The sequence below is a fragment of the Poeciliopsis prolifica genome, unplaced genomic scaffold, assembly GCF_027474105.1.
Source record: "Poeciliopsis prolifica strain line A6 unplaced genomic scaffold, Auburn_PproV2 SCAFFOLD011, whole genome shotgun sequence".
Classification (NCBI taxonomy): Eukaryota; Metazoa; Chordata; class Actinopteri; order Cyprinodontiformes; family Poeciliidae; genus Poeciliopsis; species Poeciliopsis prolifica.
Genome location: NW_026562386.1, coordinates 5,200,947 through 5,221,692, shown reverse-complemented (window position 1 = coordinate 5,221,692; position 20,746 = coordinate 5,200,947). Strand labels below are relative to the sequence as shown.

Genomic DNA, 20,746 nt, shown 5'->3' with positions numbered 1-20,746 from the left:
CTAAAAATATAAATCACATTTGCATAAGTATTCACAACCTTTGAAGCTGAAAATTATTTCCACTAACTTGAGATTTTTCTACAACATAATTTGTTTCCTGTGGAAAATTTAGTTGGTTGGTCTATCAAATCAAAATCTAATATTATTTGTATAACACATTTCAGCAACAAGGCATTTTAGAGTGCTTTACATGATAACACAAAGTCATAAAACACACAGTCAATAAAAAAGGAATGCAATGATCCTCTCTACAGATCTGACTTTTAAGGTTTCTATAGACATCAGAGATACAAACTAGGATATAACCAGCAGCTCCTGTGGTTGGTTTTACTTCTTGAGTTGATGCACGAAGATTAGTTTTTCGATGAGGCGTCTTTGTGTGGTGTCTGGGTGATTCCAAGGAACCTGAAGTTATCTAAAGTGTTATTGGTGGGTGATCGCACCAGTTTTGACTGAACCAGTGGACCAGGCAGTCCACCTCCCGTCTGTATCCAGACTCGTCATCGTCCTGAATCGGGCCAATTATAGTGGGGTCATCTGCAAACTTCAGGAGTTTCACAAGTTTTAAAAACCAAAAACAAGTGGTTTTTGGGTCTGAGAATATCTTAGAACGCTTGTAGCTTTTCTGTGTCACAAAAATGACATTTCAATTGCAGAAAAAAGAATTTATTTCATAAAAGACATTTAATTTTACAAATACATTTTGCTTGTGCATTTTTATGATTAATAGAAACGTCTTCTTCTCAAAGTGTTTTCCGATGATTAACAGAAAATTACATTTTAATGCAGTGCAGAAAAAGTAACACTGTCCAATACTTGGGTATTACGGTACATAGTTCAGTATTTCTAACTATATGTGCAAATGTTGAATGTGCTAAACTGTCAGTGATTCCAGGAAAACATCTAGATATTTACTTAATATTATTTTAATTGTTTAAGGACAGTATTTTTGAAATGGAAGAAAAAAATGGACTGTTAATTTTGTTAATTTTTCTTAATATATGGCCCACATCTGCCAATCATCCAACAAAAAGTTGCTCAAAATGGCAAAAAAAATAACTAGACAGCACTGATATTCTGTAAACCATGCCTGTGTATCTTTGTTTTCACTTCCACAAAATTATATATGCACACACTCTGTGACACCTTTTACAATTAGGCCCTGAAGGATGCTTTTATCCATACAAACAAAATAAATACAAATCTTAAAAGCAAACACATTTAGGTAAAACAGTCATTAAAAGCCCTCTCTCCAGTGATTTTGTTAAAACGTACTCTCTCATTCTCATTTTGCGTTGCCAAACAAAGCTTATTGAATTTGTAAAAACTGATTTCCCCTGTGCCATTTGTTCCTCCCGACATTGATTACAATCAGTTCTTTGGGAGGGAAAACAGCTGGTGCAGAACAGATGAAAAGTTTATTATTTCCTGCGTTGACCATTTTAGAATATGGTTTTGTTACTATACAAAAAAAGAAACCCAGGCAATATAACTTCCCTGAAGTATGATCAAAGATAGCTGTAATGCATTGTGAATGATGGGCGATATGAAGGAACAACGGAAGAAATGCATGAGGAGAGGTATTCGCTTCTTGTGCTACAGCTGGAAGTCCTCACTGTGAAGAGAAACGGCGTAATTGTTCTCAATGATCTGGTCCTCCTCCTCTTCATCCTCCTGTGTTGCAAGACAAAAATCACATGAGGAATTTTATATTTCTTAACATACCAGATTTTTTTCAACAATCACAATCATACAAGAGAGAAAGTTAAAGGTTTCCCGATTATCATAGATACATTATAGCTCGTATACTGTATTATCCGGACTATAGAGCGCACCTCACTATAAGCTGCAGTTTCAAAAACTAGAAACGCACATACATAATCCGCACCAGGCTATATGTGCACAGGTGCTCTGGCTATAAGCTGCATGGTTCAAAACGTGGAAAAAAAGTAGCAGGTAATTGTCCAAAAAAATACTGTAAAAGAAGTAATAAATAACTAAGATGAGAGCCAGCTGCTGCAGACAAAAGTTTAACTTTAACTTTTGCTCCTTACTAGACTTTTTAAATATTCTTTTGATTTATATTGTTTCATGTTGAAACAATATAAATTCACTCTGAAATTTGGGCCTTAAAGATAAAAATCAGACTAATGCTTACAAATACATTGCTCATCATAAATATTAGATATGAATCTATATTATGTATGAGTTACACTCTTTAATTCACTAAAGTAACTTTTTGACAATATTTGAATTCACGGGGTGCATTTGGATGGGTGTTGTTTGGTACCGGCTCTTTCGGTTTGTAGTCCTTCTCTGTGCCACGATAGGAAACCACATGAATCAGAGTGTAGACCCTGCAAACCAAGAGACACAAAAGTAAAATAACGGTCGGGAGATGGAAAATACTTTCAAAATAAGGGCAGATGTGATTATCTTATTAATTTTATCTGTATAATTAATTTTACAAGATAAAAAACTTGTAGAATCTGAACAGAAATAGTGTTCTTTAAAAAAAAAAAAATGGTTTAGCTAACAAAAATAAACCAAAGCAAATGTTGAAGACAAATGAGTTTTCACTGTATATTCAAACTGAATGCATTTGTTTGTGTACCTGTGATACAACATGGCCAGAAACTGGACGAGAAGAAGAACCGCAAAGGAAAACAGGAACATCAAACTGAGAGGCTCCACCTGTCAGAGAGAAATGAAACCAGTGTTTATTTTAAAGTCCCTTCGCTTTATCAATGTGTTGAACTCTATGTTCTGCTGTAATCCCACCTTTAGGTATTCTGTTTCATTTTTCTCCTCTGAATACTTGGGAATCTTGATGCTGATGATGTCGTTTCCGATGAGCTGCAGGAAGAAAGTTGCTACCACCCAGAGGACGTTGATGATGAAATACAGGAAGACGGCCTGTGGAGACGAGACAGGTTTTGATAATTTGGTCACGTCTTTACAACAGATACAACGTTTTGGAAAAATGGATTTTGAATTTTTTATCACAGGACACCGAACATAGATTTTCTTACCTTGTTTCGCAGCGACTTCAGTTCTTTGCTCACTCTCTTCTTGTGCTCGTCTGTATCACTTATCGGTGTCAGATATCGTTCGATCAGCTTATCCCAGAAGTCCTTCTCACCCTAAACACACAGATAAATCACACAGGTTTTTAGGTTTTAAAAAAGACAAATAGAAATTGGAATAAATTAATCTAGAGTTGAAAACTGGAGAGTTTTCGATGAGGTGCAGGAAGAAAGATGCCTGTAGAGTTTCAGACACCTGCTGACGATGTGAACCACAGTCTCACTTTCTCACCCCCTCTCCTTTTCCTAACCCTAACCTCAACCCCAACCCAACTCAGACATATACGCAGCACTCACTAGCATCTTTTGTCTTCTAACCCCAATAACAAATCTGCTAATCACAGCAGCAGTGAAAGCAACCTACTGAAGTTTAAACCAAACATCAGAATAGGGAAAACATAAGAGCTACGTGATTTTTAATGCAGCATGGTTTAGAGGCTTGTGTGTGTGTTTCAAAATCTACTCCTCAAATAAGATTTGCACACACAACCATTTCTAATATTTACAGAAATTAGTCTGAAAGGAGAAAATGTCCAAAGAGTAAATGCAATTTCTGAAAGCACCTCATGTTGAACCCTGAATCATAACTATGTTGCGAGCTCAGACTAAAACCTACACAGACTCATCAGAACTGGACAATAAGAAGCAACAAAGATATTGTCAGGGTCAGCCTTGATTTGAGACAACATTCAAAGGTTGGGGTCAGAATTTGACACAAAACATGAAAACATGGATTCCCTTTGAAAAACTCAGATTGATTTAGGTGTAAAAAAATATTTTCTTGGCATACTTGGTGCCAAACAGTATCAACTGTATGTTGTCCATCTGTTTATGACTTATGATGACTCCTTCTAACAGGGTAATGCAGATCATCTCCAACTGTTCTTAAATACGATAAGGAGTTCCCTGCACTCCATCAGCCTCCAGTCAAGATATTCACCATCCAGTGGAGCGTCTTTCAGATATGGTGGAATGAGTGATTTGTGGCATTTATAAGCAACAAATCTGCAACAAATCTGTGATGTTATCAAGTCAACATGGACCCAAATCTCTGGGGAATATTTCTGACATCTTATAGAATCTACTTTGAAAAACTGAAGCACATCTGCAGGTCAAAGTGGATCCAACCTGTTACTAGAAATGTGCATTTAATGAAGTAGCTGGTGTGTGTACATTTGAAATGTTATTTATTCTGAACTGTGAGCTGATTGGTTTTCTTACCTCATCCAGTCTTTGAACTTGTGGGGCACTGAGGGTTTTCTCTATGGCTCGTTTCACTCTCTTTTCTAACTTCATCATTTTATTATTCTTCAGGATGTGTCGAGCCTGAGGCACAAGCAAAGGAAATCATTCAGTGATTTTACAATATCCCAAACTGTTGTTCTTCAGGCTGCTATTTTAGAAACAAATGATCCAGTTTTTATATTTTGAAATCATGACATCCACCTGATTGGTCAGTTCATGCTGCAACTCGTCAATTTCAGCTTGTGCCAAAATGTCCTCCGGTCCAGCCTTGCTGAGTCTTATATTAAGCGTGTCTGTCAACATTAGGATCAGGTCTTCAACAACATCATCTTGATTTTTGTTGCGGAGTGTGTATCTGGAAATAAAAACAACTAATATTTACACATTTGCTACTCAGTGACGTCACTATGCTACTGTGATCTATTTGGACATACGAACATGAAGAAACACACAAACGCGTAACTATTTTTAAACAAAACCGAGGCAATAAATGCATATTGGCTACTTCAAAATTAGGCAGCCAAAACATAAAGGCGAAAACATAAAAACAAGAAAGCTCATCACAATTTACCGTATTTGAGCTTGCAGATTTCTCTTCATGTTGAAATAAGTTAACTTCTTCAAAAACTCTTCCTTTACAGGCTCCACCCAGTCTGCATGCACAGAAAAATACACATGTAATTACCTATAGTTTAATACTCTGTGTGATATGAATATTGGACATAACTGTGTCTGATTGAATGTCTGGTTTAGAGGTTTATAACAACTGCTCACCGCTGACAGGGATGTCTTCCATTTCCTCTAACTCTGGATTCATAAAGGAATCATCGTCTGACTCAGACGAGTCATAGGAATTGGACCGTGTGCTCTTTTTGTCATCGTCATCATCACTGTCAACACTGTTTACAAATGCAGCAACAAATGTCAATTTTCAGGCATATAAAAATGATTCAGCTGTGATTTTTTTGCTCCCTAAAAGCATACTGATAACATGAGGCAAAGCACTGATAAAAATGACAGGAAGAAGAAAAATACTAACCTATGAGCGGCTGAATCACCCTTGTCTTTCAATGGTGCCCCTTTGTTTTTGCCAGCTAGAGGAGTTTTAGCTTCTGCAGCTTTTTCTGTGGCGAGTTCAGGTTTGTCTTGAGGCTCTGGATTTGAGGCAGCCTGCGGTTGCGTTTGGTTATTGGTGATTTGAAGGAGAGGCATTTTCTGTGTGGTGAAAGTGGTGATCTGCTGAAGCATGGCGTTTTCTGCTTCCTGGGTTATCTGCAAAACAGAAGAACAATTTAACTCGGCAGATGCACTCGCCCAAAGGTTTGTGTCTATTTTCTCTTAACCGTACCTGTATCTTCATGTCCCAGCAGCAGAGCCTACAGTCTTTGTCGCACAGAACGCTCTGGGTTTTCTTCTGCTCTCCTTCTTCCCTAATGACAAAAATGACATAAAAATAAAGACATTAATGACGACTAAACCTGATTCTGTTCGATTTAGGTGGATTCTGTGCGTGGCATTTTAAAAAGTTATACGTTTTTTTGTTTGTTTGAGAAGTTACCATTTTACAGTAACTCACTTTACTGTTACTCTATATCAGATTTTGTGCCTCTTAGATAATATTTGGTGTGCAGGTTAAACACTACACTTTGTGGCAAGTCAAAACTCCTTTTCAGATTAAGCCAAGATTAGAATTTTACATTTTAGCATAATTTTAATATGTTATTAATCTCAAAACAATTTAAAGAAAACAGTACAATATGTATAACATTTTATTTTCACATTACTTGGATTCTCTTGTGCCCCAAGACACGTTGTTCATGTTCACCAGTGAGTAGATGGTCAGCAGGAGGTATCCACTGGGGATACAGATGAAATACATCAGACCATAGATAATGAGCCCTGGAAGAGTGCAGAAAAACATATTAGCGTAAAATGAAGAGAACACAACAACGCTCCAGATCACAAGAGTTCATTCAAAAACACTTTCAAAGTCAGGAATTAACTGAATGAAACAAAACTACTCCTGAAAATAAGAATGAGACGGAGAATAATGTTTATGATTATAATGAAAACCTACCAAACTCTTCTGGGTGCAATATGGCTGTCACCATGTACATAATAGCCATCGAGACCAAAAACACACCAGTGGGGGTCAAAAATGTGCCCTGCACCACCATGTCACCTAAAAGAAGAAAACGCTATGTTTTTATGCATTTTGCTACTGATTATATTAAGAACTGCACAAGCGTAGCTAAGTGTAGCACAAGTGTACCTACCAATGATGGAGAAGAACGATGCGGTCATAAGAAACGCATACAGAACACTCATGATGGCAGCGATGGTTATTTGGGTATTTGCTTTTGTTGCAAAGCAGATAATGATGTAGAAGACGGGTGGGACGCATGATATGATGATAGCAATTGCGCCATTCATTTTGAAGATGAACTGAAAAGCTCCTGTTGGGAAAAACAACATGGAGAGTTAGGAACTTATGAATGCCTGACAGAAATATTTACCATGTTATTCATTAATAGTGACCACAAAGGTCTAATTGGCCCAATTGTTGTCAATATTATTTGTGAATCTAAATGTTTGTGTTTCATTTCCAAACTATGAGAAATATGTTTAAATATTGTTCAAGGCATATTTCATTTGATAGTTATAAAAATATTCTTTTGATGGTTCCTACTTTAGAAAAAAGACACAACTTAACTTGTTTAGTTTTATTGTGTGAAAACTAGAATGGTTGAAGGCAACAGGTTTCCTCTAATGAATCAAACAATTTGGGTTAAGACACAACAGACATATTGCAGTTTGCCTGGGTTCTTATATCTTGTCAGAGTCCTGTGGTAAAGTTGAAAACTTATGCTTTAACTCTAAATTGCTGTGCACAAACACGCAGTATGAAGGGCCTTTGGTTAACTTGTGGCCTTAGATGTGATGGCCCGGTTCTACTCACCTGCGACCATAAGTGTCACAGAGGCGGGTCCCAGAATAGAGGATCCAACAGTGAACATCTGGTAGAAGATATAAAGGCTTGAGATGGATTGATTTCTCTTCACCGTCTCTTTTCCACTGTATTTAAATGATGAAAAACACAGTAATTAGTACACAAAAAAGATGTGTTAAAATTGAATAATTGAAATAAAACAAGAATAAGATAAAGAATAAAAACAGATAAAAAAGAGTAAAAAAGATCAGACTTAGTGTGTAGTACTTTCATTGGAAAAAAGAATGGCATTTTTGTTTTCAATTTGTCACATAACAGCCACACGTGAAAATGTACTTAACTGGTTTTTTATGTGGTTGACCAACACAAAATAAGGAAAAATTGTGAAAAAAGATTGATTGCAAGATCCAATAAAACATTTTTTTACGTTTTGGAGGTAGCAACATAAGAACATGTGGAAACGTTAAAGGGTATGAAGGCACTGTGCAGACTTACATTTAAAATATGAATGAAAAAGTGTGTTCTGATTGGGTTTTTATCATTAATGATGATTACTGACCTGTGCAAAAGATCCAGTGTGTTAGCCAGTGTAGAAGGTCCCCATCGTCTCCTCTGGTTGTAAAACTCTTTGAATTCCTGTGGTGAGTTGGTGTATGCATCTGATGCAGCGTTGTACTCCACACGCCATCCTTGTTGCAGCAGCAAAGTACACAACCAACGATCCTCCCCTGATGATACGCACAATTATTCCTGCTCCAAGGCTGTCACATTATGAAACCAAGTCAGACAAGAGCCTACCTTGGTCATATTGCACATACTCCGCTCCTCTTGTTGCGGTTGTTGTGTACTTCTTCAAGACGTTGTCGTCCATCAGCGCAGACCCCCTAAACAGACTGAAACATCCCGGACTGCACAGCACAGAGCCGAACACATGCTCTGCGGTCTTCTGCAGCCAGTGGCCCACTGCGTATTCAAACTTCTGGTACCAAACCATGGGACCTATGACATGCAGGGTAAATAAGAAGATTCAGAGCTAGTTTGGGTGAGAATTTAAGATTATACACAAAAAAGAAAGCCTATCCTTTAAAAAGGCAAACTTTACAGCTAAATATATATCGGGAGGTTGGTGGCTTTCCATGCATCTTTCTGAGATATAAAGTTAAAATCTGTCCAAATGTTTTGACGTGAAAACAAAGAAAGTAGTGAAAAGTTATCAAGAACATATGACGTACCCATGCCAGTCGGATGAATTCTGCCACATGCTGCACCGACGTTGTAATACATTCTCAGCCTGTTAAGAAATTATTAGTATTTTTTTTTATTTCAAAGTTAAGGAAGTAAATCCTTTGGTATTTATGAAATAAGTAATTCATCAAGCTTTGGTAATTTGAGAAAGTTTGAATAGTTTTTTTTTTGATACTCAAAACTGTAACACAAGAGCTACTTTCTTTTTACACATCATAATCATGCTGTACTTAACGCATGCTATCTGAAGAAAGAAAAAAAAAACTACCTTGATTATGTCAAAATAACAGAACTGTAACGATATGTTCTCCAGCAAAATTGTACAGTGGTACAAAATAACTTCCTGTTTACTATTTATGTGTCACAACATGAAAGTGACATATTTTAAACAAAAAACAATACAAAAAATGCATAGCTGACCTGTCCACAAGTAGAACCACAGCTTTAGGGTGGAAGTCTGTGTCTCCGTCCAGAGCCAGGATGTACGTGTTGTCGTCTGAAATGAATCTTCTCTTGTTGTCATTGTCGTACTGAGGCAAAAGGAAAATCTCACCGTCCATAGAGATCAGACTTTCTCTGCTGGTATCCATGCGCTGGAGTCAGAAAGAAAGACAATTAGCATTTTCACCGGAATGCAGAGATAAAATGCAAATGATTGCAAGAAATCACTTACTGGCATTTTCTGGGGGTTCTTAGTGATGTAACCTTTCCAGCCGAGCAGATAGTACATGTACATTATCTGAAAAAAAAGGGGGACATTTTTAATCAGATGTAGCATTTTAATCATTCTGACTCAATGAAAAACCATCAAGAAAATCAGTCTTCTTTAAATTTATAAGACAGTACATTAAAATATACTTTCAACTACATCTGAAATGTGACAAAGTACAGCACTAGTCACTTTATTCATTCATTTTTATTCATTTGGATGTTGTAATGTGAACCTGCGGAACTACAGTGATATTTTGAGACTTTTGAGTGTCATAATACATAAAAAGAAGAATGAAAAAAATGCTTCTCCTCACCTGAGACCACCTTTTTTTGTTGCGAATGCGACTTTTGTCCTTCAGGTGAACGTAGAGCATGTTACCCTCAGGCAGGACAAACATTAACCTCCCACCGTAGGGAGTTTCAATGATCGACACGTCATCCGGCTCTTTGTTGGTGAATACTCTGAATGGGGAATGGACACATCAATGGTCAGAGATGTCAAAATGCACATGCACATGTCTACATGGTAGTCTTGTACCTGTAAACCTCTGTTACAACATGAATCAGGTCTTCCACATATTCATTGACAAGCCTTTTCCCTGTTTTCTTTTCAGTCATGAACGCATCGTCTACAAAGATGTGGCTTTCAAAGTCAAAACTGTCCTTGTGCTCCTCCTTTGGATCTCCTCGATAACGATCCAGCCTGAAACCAAGCAAGAAACAAACGGTGACACAAGCGTTAAAATTAAATCTTCAGCTTCACTTACGTCAGCAGGTATAAATTATTGAAATTGATAATGTGCTACCTGAACATGGAAGTGAGAATCTTCAGCATTTCGTCGTAGGTCTCGTGCCACATGGTGGCGCAGAGATAGATCACAACGTTCTGCAGCTCATCCTGGCTGTGGAGACGAGGATTTAAAAGGTTACAGGAAGGTTTTAGCACATTTTTATATATATTTTATATATAAGTGCACAGTATTGTTAATGTTAGCTTTCTTTTCTTTTGTGATAACCAATTTTCTCACTTTCGCTCCCTGTTATTCTGGTGAGGCTTCATTTTCATCTTCAGTTTCCCTTAACTGTGGCGTAACCAAAGGGTTCATTCTTGGATCACTTCTCTCCCCCTGTATGTGATTCCATTTGGCTTGATTTTCAAGAAATATTAAGATTTTATTCCCCTGCTACATGGATAATTAAAAGCGGTATCTCTTCCTCAAAAAGAATACTGCAGCACTTTTGAATCACTGGTCGTCTACCTGATTTTCAAATCGTATGGATCTTAAATTTATCAGCCTAATTAAAAATAAAACCATTTGCTTGCTTCTTCAATGTTGATAATGTTGGGCCACTATAAACGTTCAAGAAACTGACTTTTCTGTTGTTTTTAAAAACACTTCTATCAAAAATGGGTAAATTCAGTTTTCAAAAACAGATTTTTCCAATTTGGGGTGATTGCTACAGTCAACCCATCGTCAACCCATGTCTGCATACGCTATTTTACAATTTTACAACAGGAAAATAAAGCAGGAAGATTTAGAGAATCCTCTTACTTCTCATTTGTTTGGGCTTTTGGTAGCTTCATTTTAGTGTTGAGCAGCAGAGACAGGTCGATGAAGGCGGACTCATAGAGTCGACGAACAAAGAGCTGAGAGGTTCTTTCTATACGCTGGACCTGGTGAGTGTAGAATCATTCAAACATTAATGTTCGCAACTTTTTGTGTGGTTAAAGAAGATAAAATGGCTCAAACATGTAGTGTTTTAACTTTAACTTAGACAAATGTCTTGTCCGAAACATAATATCTTGGTTTATCTGGGCACAATTTTTCAGAATTGTGGTTTCAACCTTGTAATTTTAAATATTCAGTAAAGAGAGGAGCGTATAAGAGAGCATAAAAATACCTTGATCTTCCACACATAATATGTGCATGTGACAAATCCACCCCACATGCACACTCCCTCCAGCACCAACATGGCAAAAGGCCATTGGAAATAGTGGCTGTCAAACAAACAATGCATCACTGTGAACAACTATTGCACTTCTACAAAAACTTCTGTACTTCACATACAACCAACATTTTCACAGAGCACAAAATTTATGCAGGTTTGTGTAGAAATAAAACCGAGTATTTGACACGAGCACCTGGGGTGTCATACCTGTTCAGTGACGTCCTGCAGATGCTCCGGAACATCTCAAGCAAAACAACATTAGTTGTGTTTTTGTCCTTCACCAAATGCAAATTTGAGCAGAAAGCTGCAAGATTGAAAGCATCAATGAGGCAGTTTCATGGATAGCATTCGATTTTTATAACCTTTTGATAAAATATATATAATTTTTTTTCACCTGACTAACAAAATTATAATAATAACAGCAAATAGCAATAGATAAGGTCAAAAGAAAATACATTTGGAAGCTGTATGTTTGTACTTGTTTTCCCAAATAATCTTGCAATAATCATGTAACCATTTATGCTGGACCTCTGGGTGTGTTTCTTTTTATTACATCTGATACAGAGAAAAGGCTCATATAGATATAGTGATGTGCATAAGGAAGAAGTTTGTCCCTGAGTAAATTATGTCCCAGCTGCTTTTTTTATTGAAGCTGGACATGTAAACATGTCAGGTAAATTATGTCAGGTGAGGAAATAAGGAAGAAAAGGTATTCATGAGAAAAGGTAACCTTACCAATGATCCCTTTTGCATCTACTGAAACAAAACGTTCTGCCTGTGTCAGGAAGAGTACCAGGCCCAGGCCCAGCACTGCCGGGCCAGTAAAGCACAGGGGCAGAGCAAAACTCATCCGGACAGCGTTGATCTTACAGGCAACCACGCCAAACCAGTGACAGGCAGCTGAGCAGAAAGCCTGAGATAAAAACAAAGGAGGAAACATTTTAAAGCTTATTGGATTCAGACATTGAATGGATTATTTTTATTTTACATTACATACAGTCATTCACAAAACAAACTACATTCGCTTTCAAGTCAAGGGTTGAATTCATCGGGGCACAATGCAAAACAACTTGTCTTAATTATTGTCTTAATCTTGTCTTAATCATTTTTTATGAAACAAAAAAAGAAAATTAATATGAAAACCTCAAAACACTAATAATAAATTCCACACATATTGTACATTACAACATGTCACTCTACCATAAATGTTTATTTTTCAGTCTTTCTTTGACTTACCTGTAAGAAAAAGAGCACAAGACCTATTTGCAGAATATCTCCTCCGTCACCTGACAGGTTAAAATCCTTCCACTCGATAGACTTGATTATGAGTCTGTGGTAGATCAGGTACACGGCTCCTGCAAAAGACCAAAAAACATACAGAACGTTTACAAAACATGACAACGATAACATGAAGTAGAAAAGAGGCATCACACCTCAAAAGCTTCATTTACATCTGCATTGCTTATTGTTATAGTGACTATTTCTGAAATCGTGACCAATTAGTATTTTACCATGATAACAAAAGCTGACTGACGTTCATCAAATCCTAAAACTAACAGTATTTTAGGGGTTTCATTGTTTTCTCCAATGTTGTCTCCATATGGGCTTCAATAGACATTTCAAAGTACTCTTGTCATCATCCTCACAAACATATTCCCTCCTCTCATCCCCACCACAAACTGCACAAAAACGTGTTTGTGTTTTCATGCCGACTCTTTTCCATCCAAGCACATCAAGCCACTGTGAAGCTGAGCGACAACTCATCTCCCCACCAGGTGGGACTCCTCTGCATTGGCAGTGGATAATTACCTATCACCAGTATCCTCAAAATACTGCTGATGACAAAGACAAAGTCCCTGAAGCCGTCCAACTCTGCCAGTATGTTCTGTGAAGTGAGACACAAAGGAGTTTCACTGATCGCTATTCGATGACATGTCGGAGGCTCTCAGTGTACAATGATGCCTGTTTGTGGAATACCTTCATGCGGTTCTTAGCCTGCATCGTGTTTTCCCACCAGCAGAGGGAGACGAGGAGCGAAGACAAAATCCCTAAACCCACGTAGTAAAAGCAGTCCTTTTTCTGTCGGTCCACATGCGAGGCTTCCCGGATGTAGTAGTCCATTCCCAAGAGGCAGTAACCTGTAATCAGACAGTTATTCAGTTTCCCAAACAGTTAGTGTTCCTTGTGTGTTTCTGTCCATTCAGTCTAAACCAAGCGGCACAGGTTTTTTTTATTTCATGCTTCAATTTGTCTAAACTATTTTGTCCAATGGAGCAATTAAATCCATGATTTGATGCTGAAAATTGGGTTAGGAGAGAAGTGTTTGAGTTCTCCTCCCAAACATTCATGTTTTCTGGCATAACCTGATTGAAGATTCTTGAACATACAATTATAGAGCGGCTATCTGCTACAAAAAATGTGATTTAATTGAATTGTAAAACTCTTTCTAAGCCACAATTTGAAAATCATTGTACATTACTGTTCTACTTCTATTATGGAGTTTGTACAAGACAGCAGCATAGCAGGAAAATCTGTATGTTTTTTTTTTTCTGTTTCTATAACAAACAATGATGCCACAAGTGAAGTCAGGAGTTTTACCAGCACTGGTGAGGAGGAGGGAGCAGATTGGGAAAAGGATTTTCCAGTTCTCCCTTTGTAATCTGTAAATTATCTGCAGCACTGCAGACATTATGCAGACTCCTCCACTGATGAAGAGATTCGTCAGGATGTCGAACTGAGGCATAACTACCAGGACCAGGAGTGAAGTGCCAAGAGACACCAAACTCTCAATGACACAAATCTGGAGAAGACGGAAGAGCATCATGGGAAAAAAAAATACATCAGAGCCTGAAATGACACCTCATAAGAAAAACTGTAGCTGGTGAAACGAGCCGTGTTGATGGACTTACTCACTTTGCCTCTTTAATAACTATCTAAAATGAACACTGTATTGTTTTTGCGATGGATTCATTTGATGTTTTAAAACACATACCAACGCCATGGTCTTCAGGTTGGGGGTCACAAATGTCTTGAAGGCACAACGCCATAGGGACTTCAAAAAAACTAAAAAGTTGGGGAAGACCAGGCAAAACACCAACATCAGCATGTAGAACTGCTGGTCCTTTTCATTACGAAGTGATTTTGGACTGGAGAGTGCTGACAAGACCAAGAGGGATCCCTGAAAGTAGATGACAGACAGTTACTAAGAGATAGGCTGAGGAAGAAAAGAGCAACGCAGATATAAATCCGTTAAAACCGAACTCTGTTAAAGATTACTCAGAATATTATGTAAAATGCAAAAAGACACACAAAATAATCTAACAAATATTAAACAATCAAAATAAAACAAAAGGTTCCTTTGCTGCCATTAAACAAGAATGTTGTTATGATGTCAAGCAATTGATAAATTACTAAACTGTCCATTCAAAATACAATTTTTATGTCATTGTCATAATTTTCATTTAAGTAAGTATCAACATTTGGGCAACATATTTTTCTTTTTCTGTTCTTTTATTTTTTGCTTTCCCATCATCTCTCCAAAAGCTAATCCACGCACCAATCAAGTCAGACTGGAGAACCAATTAGATTAATTAGATTAGATTTCACTTTCTGCCCTTGGAGCTGTAGGACAGCTTGACATTACTTAAAAGAGCAGACAAAAAGTATCATTTTACCTTGGCAACAACAGCGCTGACCAAAACCGCCAACCCGACAAAAACAGCCACACAGTACTGCAACACCAGGAGGCATGTTTTCTTTTGCTCCTTCTCTGCTCCCACCGGGTTCAGCTGAAATGGATCCCATGTGTCCCTGAGATGCAAGCACAGACGTGTGGATCAATGACTTTTCAACGGCCAAAACAAAGGGCATCATCACATTTTTTTCTAGAACTTTAGAGAACCGTGTACATTTCTGGAGAAGCTCATTGGGACCTTCAACGCAGCAGGACTTTTCTGCATCCTTCCCCAAATTTGTCCCTCTTGGAAATCTACAGACAATTCTTTTGATTTTTTTCATGCTTGGTGTTTGACCTCTAACCTGCACTGTCAGCTGTGGTACCTTGTTGACAGATGCATATCCAAATCAAGTCTAATAAACTAGATTTACAGTGAATGGACTCCAAGAACGATCAGTGGAAATCTCTTAACTTTGAATCTTAGTGGCAAAGGCTGTGAATATATGTGATTTCCTTTCTTTTTGAATTTTAAGAAACATTTTGAAAAACATTTTCTACACATAATCCTAATGGAGGTATTTGTGTGTATAAATTAGAAGAAATATATCACTTCATTAGATTTTTGAATACATTCTTTGTGTGTTAATTTGTGATATTTGTTTTTGTATTTTGTTTTTCTATTTGTATTTGTATCATGAATTAAGTGAGCAGGAAGGATAAATGTTGCTGAGTCAACCCCGTCACGTAATGTAGAAAATTTTTTCCCGCAAATCCGGCTGAACATCTCTGACGTTGACAGATGATAGGGAATCAGATTGTTTATGTCCAACTTCGTCATACCAGTTTGTTGCCTACATATAGAGTAATCATCAGGGTGTGGGCTCTCATCGAGCAGATAAGACATTTTTTATTTTTTATCTATGCCTCTGGCATAGCAACCACCCAAACAGTTCAGACTAGAAATGAGGACACATGCAGAGTCAGTTTATATTATGCCAAGCTAATAAACAGCTTCCTTAAGATTCTTTACAATCTTTATCTAACTTGACTTGTTACATAAACTTTTGAACTGATTTGTTGGGCAAAGGTATTTCTTAAGACAATCTCTTAGATTTGAAAATGTGGGAGAAAAAAATGACATCTCTACAGATAATGACTGAAAATGACCCCTTTCAACACAATTCAAAGTTCATCTTTTAAAGACACGTCATCATAAGGAAGCAGTCTCTGTCTAAAGCTGTATTTATAGTTACCAGATCTCCAGGCACGAAAATGACAAACACGACTGTTGACCTTTCTGAAAAAAATCCCCTTTGCTTTTTCCTTTTTCCTGTACTACAGCGTTGTGTGCATGTTCCTGTCTGTAGTCACGCAGAACAAAGTTCACATTTAGAGGATCATTCTAGAAATCTCAGCTCCTTAAATGTAATAAATGCCATAAGCGAACAAGGCTGCTCTTCCTTCTCTGAAGCCGGTCTTATAAAACCCTCTTGTGTAACATCTGCTCACTGGCTAATTGGCAACAACTCAAAGAAAAAATGAGCAGCTGTCACACTTTCCATCACTTTTACATAACTTCACAAACCAAAACTTGCTGCTGACAAAAGACAAAGTGGGGCATATTTAAATCTGTGGCTCCTGATGGACGTGGCGTTAATAGTGAGGAACAAGAACATGACCTAAACCAATACAAGTGAAGATTGTTTCCCCTTTTCCTGCTTTCTCCAGAAGCAGGACATAAGAATAAGAATAAGAATGTTATGTACGATGAAAAAAGATACACAAAAAGATCCAACAGATTTTGAACAATCAAAATTAAACAAAAGGTTTGTTTGCTGCCATTAAACAAGAATGTTGTTACAGTGTTATCCTAGAGAGAAAGGCTGAATTAACTGAGGTGATGTAGTGGTTTTTTAATCATACTGACCACTCAAAGCACCGTTAGACCATGAGTCTCACTCACCCATCCACACTTACAAACCTCCCCCATTGGAGCAATCATACAAAGACCAGGAAGCAACTTTGCTTTCAGTTTGCCCAAGGACATGAGGCGATGGTGAGCTGTTTGATTGCAACATGACCACTTTTCCCACTGACCCCGAGCCACTGCATTATTGTCACACAAGAGTGCAATGGTGAAAGGACAATTAGGGGACAAACTTACTGAACTGCAGCGGTTACAGTAAAGGGGAAGTAATTTCTGTGAAGCTGAATCCAAGCAAAACATTTCTTCATAATAAAGAAAAGATTGTGATAGCTGCAGTTTCTAAATGAGAAAAGGTAGAAAGATTGTAATAAGGTATCTACTGGAGTCTTAATGCAGTTCAAATAAGTTGGAGTTGATCAAATGGACAAACCAGGGATTAATTTGTCTTTCTTTAAACTCAACTGGCAACTGGAATAGCAATCAATCGTTGTCCATCAACATCTTGCGTTTGAGTGATTTGGTTCAGGATTTAGTCTATATTGTTTTGCAGACAATTATATGAATAACACAATAAGAGAAGCAAAATATTGTTGTAGGAAAATTCGAGAAGTAAGGATGGATGAACAATTTTATCAAGATATTTTGCTCCATTTGTTGTGAAAACCAAAAACAGCAACTGTAATTTCTCTGATTAATTTAGATGTATTTATGAGCCAATAGCGGAAGATGGTTCCAACACAAAATGTACCAATTCCAATGAATTGCTCGTCAGTTTTTGGGCTTATCAATTGTTATTAATTTGTATCATCACAATCACAGTGGATCCTATCAAGATTTTTCTTCTCCAATAACGACAAACATTTATATCGTCTGAACATTAGTGAACATATTACTGATGGCATTGAGAAAAACTTGAACATTTTCTGACTAATATAAGAATAATATGAAAAACTTAAAAGGATGATTGTTAAATTAGAACAAATATAAAAAGAAACGCCTTTGTGGTCTATCCAGTTAACTTTCTTTAATTTTCCTTTTATTTGATAATACAGAATTAACACTTCCACATTTAAAGTTTTAACTACATAATCTTTGACATACGTTTTTCTTATTAGGTATATTTCAATATTTGAAATATTTAAACTTTTAAATTTTCATAAATACAATTCTAAAAGGTTTAGTAGATAAATGTAACCAAAGTAATTTCTTTTTCAAACCACAGATTTTTCTGGACATTTCATTTAAACAATATTGTTCACAATATTTTTGTTTTCTTGGCATACGAATAAAAAAACAATGTTGTGCATTTTTAGATGATAAATAATGAGGTAATATAAAAAACAACTCAGTTTGATCAGGGATTTAAACCTACAACTCTGCAGTTGTTATGCATTCACCTGTTGTGTTCATAAGATATACATTATTCAACCTTTACAAGCAAATACAATAAATCGATTTTAAAGGGACGCAGTTTAAAGGGTTTAAAACATATTCTGACATTGCACTAAAAAATTATATTATAATTCATGACCCTCAGATGATAGCAACATTAATCGTTAATCATGTATGGTTTAGTCTTTTTCCAAAGCTCTGAGAGTTCAAAATCGGATTTTTAAACATCTGGTTCCCTGATTCTACATTTGCCTCCGAGATACCAATATGGAGAATGTGATTAAAGCCGTAGTATGTATTTAACATTTTTAATGGCCCGTCTAACAGCAGGCAGCATCAGCAGGGACGATATCCTGCGCAACAATAAAGAGAGACGCAGCAGTGCTCAAGGGAAATTAAGTGTTCCCTCAAACTGTAAATTATATTTAATTGAAACCAGGTAAGACAAGCGAGCAGTTTTTAATTTTATCCAATACTAATATCTATCCCACTAACAATTAACCTCCTAACAATGATGAAGAGGTTAATAAAGCTTGATTGTGAGCCTGAGGACAAGGAAATTGAATCGTTTCCATGATTCAACTTGTCTCTTGATTTTTTTTCATTCTCTCTCTTTAAACAGTTTGCAAGATTTTAAACTTGACGTCTGGATGAAATGCTCTCCAGTTCTGTTTGTGGAAGAACTTGGGTTGTTCTGAAATAAGGAAAATAAACTTGTTTTCTGCTTTCAGCCACTGTGGGTGATTAACTAGAAATACTCTCTTGAGCACACAGAAACACATCATTAATGAATCTATTTAAATAGTAAAATAACTCATTTTAGATTAAGGTGAAACAAATACTATTAAAGCACATATTCAGAGTTTTAACCACAATAAAGAAGACATAATCTTTTTTTTGCTCAATATCAACTAAGGCAAAACTTTTCCTGGTTGAGGTCAACTAACATTACCAAAATTATTTCCATTTACTAAATGACACAATGGTGAGAAATTTAAAGGGACACACACTTGTGGAAACATTTTAGCGGCATCTCCAATACATTGCTTCCTTGTGTGAGAAAATAAAGTTAAATAACCCAAAACCTCCTGGTTATTCCTCCAAATATTGATCTCTGAACTTGTTTGTGTTGCATTATTTAAAGCGTTGCATATTTTTCCATATTTTGACCGTTTCATTTTCTAAAAATAAAAACTAAATTTCTGTTTACCAAATGCTGGTATCTCCTGAAGATACCACCATCTGCTGCCAAGTGGCTTAAGGACAAACATGTCAGCAAGCTTTCGCAACAGGATCGCAAGATATTCAAAAGAATTTACCTAAGTCATATATATACAGCTGAAAAGGAAACTACAATGAACTAAGTTAATGTATGCAATATTTGGACTTTAAAAAGAGTTACAAAAATCAATAAAATTAATCAATCTTTTATTGTTTTGACGTATATAAAATCTAAATAAAAGTTACATTAAACAGGAAAAACTAGTTTAAATCAAATATTGAGTTTTTTCTTTTATACAAGCATGAAAACTTGAGTTTCCACAACATGTACATTATAAGTAAGATATTACATTTCTGTATTTTAAAAATACATCATATGGCGTCCAAAGTATCAGATGAATAACCCAAAAAGTAGAAAATATATCTCCACTAATCGGAGACAAACGTGTCGTGTCTGCAGTTAGGACTGTATTTAATCATATGTGCTAATTATGAACAAGGACTGCAGATTGGGCCTCCATTAACCTGTGTGATTCACCACTCTTCATTCACGATTTGTCACATCTTGTCGTGAGCCTCTTTTCTTTAAAGGAGACTTTGGATAAACAGTGAATAGAGGGAGATAAACAGCATGTTTACCTGTGCCTTCCTTCTCTTTTCCTCCCTCTGAATCTCAGCTCCTCTGACATGGTCTAATCCGCTGCCTCAGCAACGACCTGAAATCAGTAATGGTTCCTGTTTCATTACCAGCATTACAATATGGCCTTTAGAAAGGAAGACGTAAGAACATTAACTCTGTTCTACTGGAGTAATCCAGACACAAAATGACAAATAAGCAGATGAAATTTACCTCGACGCTTCAATTATTCTCCACACAAATGACAGGAAACTGAAAGTACGGTAGAGACTCTTCTCAATGAACGTCTGCCTTTCAATGCTGCCTTTTCTTCCAAAAGCAAATGTCAGCAAACCTTTAAAAAGCAAGACATCACTACTCCGAATCGTATCCCACCAAGTCAGTCTCTGCTGGTCTGTGAAGCAGCTTCTTCTTTGTTCAGCTCTTTTTCTGCCTGTTATCTCTAATGCTTATAAAAGAAACACCCATAAAGACAGTCATCTCCAGCCCTCTCAGGTGTGTTCACCTTAATCAGAGTTTATGAAAGATAAGCGTTCCAGGAAGTGTGTGTGTGGGGTGAAGGTATTAGCAATTCGCCATGGCTAAGAGTCACCATAAGGATCCAAACACACCCATGATTTTGTGCATGTGAAGCAGACATATCAAAGTTTTTCTGTAATAAATAACTTCAGCTATCTAAGCAGTTTTTATGAGGGCTGTAAGACGG

General features: G+C 36.8%; 1 protein-coding gene across 1 annotated transcript; it reads right to left on the bottom strand.

The window, feature by feature from the left end:
• Positions 1–650: 650 nt before the first annotated feature.
• Positions 651–20,472, bottom strand: chs1 (chitin synthase 1). Its single transcript, XM_055036566.1, has 35 exons — positions 20,254–20,472; positions 20,043–20,119; positions 14,862–14,997; positions 14,180–14,365; positions 13,786–13,987; positions 13,165–13,325; positions 12,997–13,072; positions 12,424–12,542; positions 11,923–12,100; positions 11,395–11,491; positions 11,140–11,236; positions 10,791–10,912; positions 10,044–10,139; positions 9,776–9,940; positions 9,552–9,699; positions 9,200–9,265; positions 8,947–9,119; positions 8,514–8,572; positions 8,080–8,280; positions 7,841–8,009; positions 7,291–7,406; positions 6,608–6,787; positions 6,409–6,513; positions 6,116–6,230; positions 5,680–5,761; positions 5,371–5,603; positions 5,106–5,230; positions 4,903–4,984; positions 4,533–4,686; positions 4,308–4,412; positions 3,033–3,143; positions 2,782–2,916; positions 2,615–2,694; positions 2,291–2,357; positions 651–1,674 (listed from the first exon to the last, which is right to left on the bottom strand). Exons 2-35 carry the CDS (start codon positions 20,090–20,092, stop codon positions 1,597–1,599), a joined length of 4,269 nt encoding a protein of 1,422 aa, XP_054892541.1. The 5' UTR covers positions 20,093–20,119; positions 20,254–20,472; the 3' UTR covers positions 651–1,596.
• Between the last annotated feature and the right edge of the window lie 274 nt (positions 20,473–20,746).

Coding starts and splice junctions, on each gene's coding strand:
- chs1 (XM_055036566.1), bottom strand. CDS start 20,092: ATGTCAGAGGAGCTGAGATTCAGAGGGAGGAAAAGAGAAGGAAGGCAC. Junction 5,231..5,370: donor GGTGATTCAGCCGCTCATAG/GTTAGTATTTTT, acceptor ATTTGTAAACAG/TGTTGACAGTGATGATGACG. Junction 3,144..4,307: donor AAGTTCAAAGACTGGATGAG/GTAAGAAAACCA, acceptor CTGTGTGTTTAG/GGTGAGAAGGACTTCTGGGA.